At 55.2% G+C, this 8,895-nt stretch overlaps 1 protein-coding gene across 6 annotated transcripts in view; it reads right to left on the bottom strand.

The window, feature by feature from the left end:
* The window catches only part of AGO2 (argonaute RISC catalytic component 2), a 111,731-nt gene that overhangs the window by 11,420 nt on the left and 91,416 nt on the right, over positions 1-8,895 (bottom strand). For 3 of the 6 annotated variants that reach the window (XM_024129412.2, XM_055091047.1, XM_007111656.3), the window contains exons 14-18: positions 8,417-8,507; positions 7,646-7,840; positions 5,235-5,369; positions 2,305-2,406; positions 70-269 (exon numbers count right to left, since the gene is read on the bottom strand). In XM_024129412.2, the coding sequence (XP_023985180.1) occupies positions 70-269; positions 2,305-2,406; positions 5,235-5,369; positions 7,646-7,840; positions 8,417-8,507 (723 nt within the window). Of the gene's footprint in view, positions 1-69; positions 270-328; positions 381-1,263; positions 1,430-2,304; positions 2,407-5,234; positions 5,370-7,645; positions 7,841-8,416; positions 8,508-8,895 lie in introns of those variants that run through there. The other 3 variants (XM_024129414.3, XM_028500247.2, XM_024129413.3) reach the window with 3 other exon arrangements.

Here is an 8,895-nt window from a genome sequence, read left to right as displayed (position 1 = left end):
CATTCCAGAAAAGCAGCTGCCAAAGCCTGTTGCAGAAACGACCCCAGCCAGGAAAGGCATGCCACTCACCTATCATGTTCTTTATCCACCAGGTGGTACCTGGCCCGGAAGGCCACCAGGTGAGCATAGTATGCTGGCGCCGGGATGGACACGGAGCGCGTGCAGCGCACGTAGGTGTGACACAGCTGGTAGGTGAGAATCTGCAGCTCATCGGAAGAGAAACGATTGTCATCCCAAAGCACGTGATAGTGGGAAGGCCTGCTTGTTCCCTAAAAGCAGATCAGAGGGTCAGAGAGGTAAACATGCAAGAGAGAAGTCCAGAACTCACCTGCAAAAGGGTGCTGCCGAGAGAAGCTCTGCTTCCACCCCACAGTAGAATCCTTCACAGAGGATACAGTGGGAGGCCGTTCAGTGACAAGAAGGTATTTATATTATCCTATTACGTATCATTATAAACAGGCATCAGAGCCACATAGTCTATGACCCCCTACTGGTAAAATAACAGACTATACATACATTTATTTGTGTAGAGAAAACTCATAGGAAAGATATAATACAGAAATGGTTGTTTGGAGGATAATGTCATTTGTATATACTAGGTTTTCGACAATGCTTTATTTATAAAGGCAAGAAGAAATCTCTAATAAGTTACATATTAACGCCTTTAAAATGGGAGTTCGAACATATATTTATTTGGTGCAGTGCATGCAGTTTGGAATCTTTCAAAACTGAAGGAGGTGGGGTTGGTCGCCTGGCCCATGCCCCAGGCGGAGCGCCCGCTGGGGCTCGGGTGCCGGCACGGCCGCTGCACTGCTTGCCAGGGCACCCGTGACCGGTCAGCTAGGAGCGCACTTGACGGAAGGGCCTTTCTCTGGCTTCTCCCCGCCCGCCTTCCCTGCCGCTCAAGCCAAGCCAGCCAGCAGGCCCTTCCCGACTCTCTGTCTGTGTCCAGGCTCCCGCGGACCGGTGGGCGGCAGATGCTCTTATCCTCTGATGAGGCACCCGTTCTGCGCCCCACTTGCAGCGTTTAATCGGTGGCTGTCATGGGGGCCTGCGGGCAGTGGGGTATTTTGTATCAGAGGGTGTGCCGAGGACATGGCAACCACAGCAGAGCGGGACCCCTTGAGGCCAATTTTGTCACAGCACTTAAATGTCTCCAGTGCGAGATTTCCCCCATTAGAAAGTGCCTGCGCAGAAAATGGAGGAAGACAGGTTTACCCCTTAAACAAACCAGAAGCCCAGGGGGGCGAGGGCTCCACCCACCAGGAGGGAAGCCAGGAAAGACAGACTGTGATGGAAGCCGGGGTGGCCTCTACAGAAAAAGCGCCCGCCCGACACGGAAGCCATCATGGGGACAGACGTGCCCGGGAAACACTGCGGAAGCCTCCGTCCTCTCTGAGCCACGTTCCTCTTCTTCCTTTTTAACAACCTTTAAAAATGTAAACACCGCTCAGCCCTCAGGCTGCACCCCGACAGGCTGGATGCGGCCCACAGGCCAGTTTGCCAAGCCCTGTTCTAGAGCCACGGTGATGTGAAGGACGTGCAGGTGTATTTCCCGTGGCAGAAGCACAAAGTTTACGGTAAGCCCTCCAAGTTTAAGTTCAAATCCCTTGGGGATTTGAGGATATAAGTCCTCACTTATAACTTGAAACACCCAAAAGCCCCTCTGTGGTGAAGCAGGACAGGCACCCAGAGCTAAGTTCCTCCTGTCCCAAGGGGCACAGCCTCGCAGATCCTGGTGGCTCAGCTCTGACAACAGGTACGCTGGACGTGGCACTTCTGAGGTGGCAACATTCTCTCAGAATCACTCCTGGCAAGCTGTGGGTCCCTTCGCCGGGAGGGAAGATATGCCACACGGGGACCTTCCCCGCACACCAGTGCCCGTGCGTGGAGGGCACGCAGGCCGGCCCCGCCCCTCTGTCACCTCCCAGACCCCATCGAGCTCGCCAAGCTCCAAGCACACAGGGATGCCACTTGTCCCCGCCAGCCTGCCTGGCCTTCGCACTCACTGCTCCTTCCTCCGGGACCTCATCTCGGCTAAAATGGGAAGCCGCTCCCGCCCCAGCACAGCACCCCAGTGGGTCCTCCGTCCCCAGCACCTGACGGTTCTCAGCCTCCACGGTTCACCGGTCAACCGCCTGCGACCCCTCGGGATGGACCGGAGCCCCGTCCGTGCTGTTCACCACCACATCCCCAGGGCCCGCCGGAGCACCGGGCACAGGTCTGTGCTCTGCGGGTGTTTGCTGAATGTGCGGACGGCCCCCCGAGGCACCGAGACTGCGCGGCGCGGGCCTCTGGCCTCACCTGGATGCCGGCGTGGCTGCACAGGTAGAAGTCGAACTCGGTCGGGTGGGTGATCTTCGTGTCCACGGTGGTCCCCGCTGGGATGTTACCGCTCTTCCCCACCTTCAGCAACACAGAGCCCGTTAGACATGCCGGGGGCAGCAGGGCGAGGCGGGCGGGCGGGCGGGCGGGACGCGGCCACACTCCCTTCCGCTCTGAAGTCCTTAAACTGGCCAGCACGTGTGCTCAGTGCTGTGGCATTAAAATTTAGCATATACTAACAGCTGAAATCCAATTAATTCCTGTTCTCTTTGGGCTGGGGTTATTTTTCACCATCTCATAAAGGCCCCCGAGGGAAATGCAGAGTCTTCCCTTCACTGAAGCATCTGCGTGGACCACCTGAAGGGTCTTCATTATTGTTGAGGCCAAGATGGAAACGGTCACCAACATAACAAATCTAAGACCAGACGACGGACACATGACAGCCGTCACCTGCCCACGTGCGCGCGCCCGCCCGCGCGCGCGCGCGCGCGGACATACACACGCACACGGTACTCGAGGCAGAAGAGCCAGAAAACCCTGGCAGCTGTCAAGAGCTTCCCCACTCTACTGGGGGGTTCAGTCACCACGGCAGGGAGGGCGGGTGGCTCCACCAGAGGCCGTCCAAGGAGCTGGGGTGTGGGGGGGACTACAAATTCTACCACACCACTTCACTCTCAGCGTACACACCAGCATCGATAACCACCAAACATCCAGCTACGCCACTGGGACAGCAAAACTCCCAATCAGTCACGAAGTCACTGGTTGATTTTTTTTTTTTTCAGTCGTGCAATTTCAAATATACATACAAAAAAGAGAATCTCCAGTGTAACCCCTCTGCACCTTCAGATGTGTGTGTGTGTGTGTGTGTGTGTTTTTACTTCTTCTCAACCTTTTTTTACACCTTCAGATTATTTATTTATTTATTTGTTCATTTATTTGTTTATTTATTTATAGCTGCGTTGGGTCTTTGTTGCTGCGCGTGGGCTTTCTCTACTTGCGGTGAGCGGGGGCTAGTCTCCGTTGCGGTGCGTGGGCTTCTCACTGCAGTGGCTTCTCTTGTTGCGGAGCACGGGCTCTAGGCATGCAGGCTCAGTAGGTGCCGCGCACAAGCTTAGTTGCTCCGCGGTATGTGGGATCTTCCCGGACCAGGGATAGAACCCGTGTCCCCCGCACTGGCAGGCGGGTTCTTAAGCACTGCACCACCAGGGAAGTCCCAGATTTTTTAAATAAGTAAAATATTTGAAAAGAGTGCCTACCTTTGTATCCCTTCCATGCTGCAGTCTCAAATCTAGACCTTATTATTCCCACACATGCTTTTATTCTCTGCTACATATTTAAGTCTCCGTTAGCATTATGTTGTGTTACTTTGCAGATTTTAAAACCGCAAAGGGGCTTCCCTGGTGGCGCAGTGGTTAAGAATCCGCCTGCCAATGCAGGGGACACGGGTTCGAGCCCTGGTCCGGGAAGATCCCACATGCCACGGAGCAGCTAAGCCCGTGCGCCACAGCTGCCGAGCCCGCGCTCTAGAGCCCGCGAGCCACAGCTACTGAGCCCGAGCGCCGCGACTACTGAAGCCCGAGCACTGTAGGGCCCGCGCGCCTAGAGCCCGTGCTCCACAACGAGAGAAGCCACCGCAATGAGAAACCCGCACACCGCAACGAAGAGTAGCCCCCGCTCGCCGCAACTAGAGAAAGCCCGGGCGCAGCAACGAAGACCCAATGCAGCCCCCCAAAATAAATAAATAAATTTTTTTAAAAAAATGTGGTTGGTAGAATACCGAGGTCTGGCAATCTCCTGAGACCTCTTTTGTGACCTGGGACAACGCCAGCTCATGTCAGCCCTCAGCGTGAGCTCAGCTGTCACAGGCAGAGTTCTGTCTGTCAGGTCTGGCTCATTCCTTTCTTCCCATTTTCAGTTTTTACTAACTTGGGCCCGTTTCACTCTCTGATAGTGGTCTGTTAAAACAGACCTCTTTGATGGTGTGTTTGTCAATTTCTCCTTGAAATTCTGTCTGTTTTTGCTTCACTTTTTTTCTTTACATATTTTTAGGTCATGGCGTGAGGTACCTCCACGCTCACAGCTGTTATATCTTCTCGGTGATCCTGACAGAGTATCCCTTTTCCTCGCTATTGACCCTCAATTTGCATTTTGTCTTCCATTTAGGCAAGAAGCATTTTCGGTGCTGTGGGGCCACCGTGGCATCAGCGGGCGGCACCGCGTGGACACTAACCCGCGACTCCCAGCCCTGCTGGCGGACAGTCTGATGGAATGTCCTTCCCTTCTGGGAGGTCTTTTTTCTCATGCAGTTACTTTGACGCTGTGCGGTTTTAGGACAATGTGTCTAGGTATGGATTTATTCTTATTTATCCTGTTGGGAACAGGAGAGGGCTTTTAACCTAAGGGTTCTGATCTTTCTCCAACTGTGGACAATTCTCAGCAGTTACAACTACAAGTCCTAAGTCTCCTGCATGCTCGTGGCTCTTGTTCTGGGACAGCCAGGAGAGGGAAGAGGAGCTTGCACACCGCTGTCTTTCGGTGTTTCTCCAGACCAGACCCCTGAGTGAGCTCCCCAGGCCCTCTTCCAGCACTCCAACCACCCCGTGGGCTCCCCACTTTACTGCATTCTCCCGCATTCTTTACACTATGCTGTCAATGACCATGGCTGCTAACTGGCCCCGAAACCTCACCTTTGGTAATTTCCTTATCGGATAAATGACATCTGCCTGGACCTATCCCGGACCTGTGGGGTTTGCAGGTTCAAACTTCTCACCAAACTGAGGAGAGCCCTCCTCCAACGTCTCAGGCTGGGTCGCCACGAAGGGCCGGGTCTCCCAAGAGCCTGGGAGGTGGTGCGGGGCGTGAGACCCGTGTCCCTCGAGGCTGCACAGCCCAGGGTCGAGGACACTCACCCGCTCATTCTTGTCGGTGCAGAAGAGCCGAGTGTGGTGCCTCTTCTGGACCACTATGAACGTGATCCCCGGCTGGTAGTCTTTTTCTAGCTTAATGCATGCCTCTCGGATAGCCAGTAACTCGTGGTGAAGAACCTATGGAAAGAAAGAAGAACACTTCTGAGGATCATTATTATGTTCTCAGGCCTCTCGCTACCTAGGAATGAACCCCTTAATCATGTGTACGTTTGATACATATTTACGTTAAGGCTTGTAGTTCCACTAGCTTGTTGTTACCTGTGTGATTCTGTCTCTCTGAGCCTGTTTCTTCACTAATATCATGGAGCAAACGATACCCAGGTTTCGTGGTTAAATGGTTTAGGTTAGATAATGGAGAAACGGGCTGAGCACGGTCTCTGGAATGTTCTAAGTGCTACCACCCACCGTGGACATGAGGCACACTGTGGGAAACACATACATGAACAAATCAATCCAACAGCTTATTTTTGGATTGGAGAAGATGGAGAGAATCTAGTAAAAAACAAAACAAAACAAAACAAAAAAAACCCAAAACACCACTGGCTTAGGACCTGGACCTGAGTTCAAATCCTAGCTCTACCACTAAGTAACTGTGTGGCTGTGGAAAGCCATGCACCCTGTCTGATCCCCAGTTTTTTCAGTTTTAAAATGGGAACATCCCACCTTGCAAGCTTGCTGTGAAGACTAAAGTCACCTGTGAAGCACCAGGAGTTAGGGTACAAGGATGCTGGCACTGTCTCTGCTCCCCCACCGGTGTCAGAGGCGAACAGGCACACAGCCTGGCACGGGGTGGTGATGGCTGCTACAGTGACCACACACCTCAGGGCTTCAGCAACTGCCCTCATCAGATGTTGTGTTGTGATGTCTCAAAAATACGTCTTGATACACTACCAAATGTAAATTAGATAGCTAGTGGGAAGCTGCCGCATAGCACAGGGAGATCACCTCTGTGCTTTGTGACCACCGAGAAGGGTGGGATAGGGAGGGTGGGAGGGAGGGAGAGGCAAGAGGGAAGAGATATGGGAACATATGTATATGTATAACTGATTCACTTTGTTGTAAAGGAGAAACTAACACACTATTGTAAAACAGTTATACTCCAATAAAGATGTTAAAAAAAAAAAAAAAACGTCTTGGGTTCTGGGTCCAGAAACCCCATTGTGGTGATTCTGTAAGATGTGGAGCGCATTCACAGAGAGAGAAAACGGAGGATGACACACACCCTCTTCTGTAGTAAGAATGCCCATGACAGAGGGTGAACGGGTGCGCAGAAGAGGGGAGAACATCTCCCAACGGAGGGAACCAGACGGTTTTGTGTAAGAGGGGCTTTGAGGTCGGCTGGCACAAGCTGGATCCGGACCCGAGAGGCGGCACAGGAGCCCCCGAGCCAGGTTCCCACAGAAGCTCCGAATCAGGGGCCCTGGCCAGGAGCTACCAGACGGTCAAGGAACCTCGAAGCCGTCGCCCTTGCCCGCTGTGGCCTCAGCTGCTCCTACTCTGGACCAGGAAGGCACTGGCACCCGCGCCTTGTCACGTGCGACCCCGCCTGCCTAGCAAGGTGGCCTGGGGCCTTGGGACACACTGGAGTGCCTCTCAGGATGTCTTCCTGTCTGGCCGGGTCTCCTGCAGCATCGGATACTTCTGCCTTCCCTGCTACCGTCTCTCGACGAAGCGTGCACTGGAGACGCGGAAGGGGTGGAGGTGGCGTTAGTCCTGGCCACGCATGGACACGCTAAGGGCGTCAGTGCCCCGAGGTCCAGGCTCGGATGGATTCACTGCTGCCCACAGCCCCCTCGACTTGGAGACGCTGCGGGTGCTTTCACCCGGAGCATAGCAACCAACCCCCTTTTGTCCTCACCTGCCCCTCCTCCAGTGCCCCGGTGTCTAAGAGGCTCCCCTGCCTTGCAGACGTTTCCTCAAGGCGATGCCCCACACGTCCCCTAAGGTGCCGCCTCTCCCCGCACGTCCAAGCGGTGGCTGCGTCCTGCTGACTACGCCAAAGGGCTCCCACCTACCTTCCGCCTGGCCACTGTCCTCACCCCGCTCTGCGCTGCCTCCGCTCCGGCCCGCCCCCTCCTTCGCACACAGCGGTGTCCCTGCCCCCCAGAGACTCCCCACAGCCTACAAGGCAAAGCCTGGAGGCGGGAAGGGCCCCTGGCTGGCGTGTGCTGGCCCGAGTCCGCCTGGACAGGCCTCTCCGCCCGACCTGCCGCAGGGAGCTGACAACCCCGAGCCCATCGCTACCGCCCGCACGGTGACCAGATAAACCTGGGGGCAGAACGAAAACCACACCCCTGTCTTCATTAGCGAGCCCAAGGAGCTGTCCTGCTGAGGAACAGGTGAGTGGAAGACACCGAGAAGAGGGCAGGGAAAAAGCGGGGGAGATGGCCGACCTGCTGGAACTGCCCCTCGGAGACACCGTCTCGGTAGAAGATGATGCGGGTGGGCTTGAAGCGCGTGGACTTGTAGAACTGGATGAGAAGCTCGCGCACCATGGCCGCCAGGTCCTGGATGATCTCCTGCCGGTGCTGCTGGACGCGCACGGTGGCGCAGTAGCGGTTCGGGTGGGCGTCCATGCTGCCCACGACCTGCGGGGCAACGCGGGTTCAGCGGGCGCCCCGAGGGCCCCCGCTCTGGTGGGGAGGGGGGTCCGGGAGAGGGCTCGTCACATGCAAACCCACCACCTTTACAATTCTTCCGAGTGTGTGGCTGTAGTGTTTATACACGTGTTCCAAAGAATAAAAGTTTGCCCGAGGGACCTAGTAAAAAAATCAACGATTGTCCTGAACCCCTAATTCTGCTTGTGATTAGATGTGGCTGAATTACATCAGCCCAGAGAAGGTACCTGGTGACAGTGACAGCGACAGTGTTCCTAATTCTTTCACGCACACTGTTTTCCCAAAGCCATGTGCACCTCCACACATGACTCCAAGATTCCGGCCCCTAAGAGTGATGGGTGTCCCAAAGGCAAGCTGGCCTGAAACCAGTCGCCTGCAGGTGCCACCCAGAGGGAACCAGACGGCGAGTGCCAGGGACATGACCCCACCAGGCCACCCTGCTGCACTGTTCATGCTGATCAGACAAGGAAAGGGCCAAGAAGTACGGAGATGCTGATCACGCAGCAACACAGACCCGCAGGGGACCCGGCAGGGGGCGACACTCACGGCAGCGATGGACGGCTTCTTCCCGTCCCCGGCAGGTGGGTGCGTGACATCCGCCCCTAGAAAGATGACGGGCTGCTGGAACACCGGAGGCCTGTGAGGAGAAGCAGGAGCGTCAGAGGCCGAGGCTTGGGGACACTGCCCGGACCTCTCAGGGAACCGGCAACGGCACTACTTTGCGTGTTAAGGGTACTGTGGCCGTGTTTGTAAAGACTCCGTATCTTTCAGTCACATGTACAGAAAACCTTATAGGTGAAAAGATGCTTGGTGTGAGATCGGCTTCAGAATAAGGCGGTGGGGGAGAGGGCGTAGGTGAGTGTAGACTGAACGAGAGGGCTGAGGTGCTGGCAGCTGTCGTGGCTGGGCTCAGGGACACGAGGGTTCCACCCACAGAGACGGCCGAAAGTGCCAAGATGATTTTTTTTTTTTTTTTTTTTTTTTTTGGCGGTACGCGGGCCTCTCACTGCTGTGGCCCCTCCCGT

This window comes from Physeter macrocephalus, chromosome 15, assembly GCF_002837175.3.
Source record: "Physeter macrocephalus isolate SW-GA chromosome 15, ASM283717v5, whole genome shotgun sequence".
Taxonomy (NCBI): domain Eukaryota; kingdom Metazoa; phylum Chordata; class Mammalia; order Artiodactyla; family Physeteridae; genus Physeter; species Physeter macrocephalus.
Note: the sequence above shows the minus strand (reverse complement) of the source record. Positions and strands in the feature narration are given on the sequence as shown.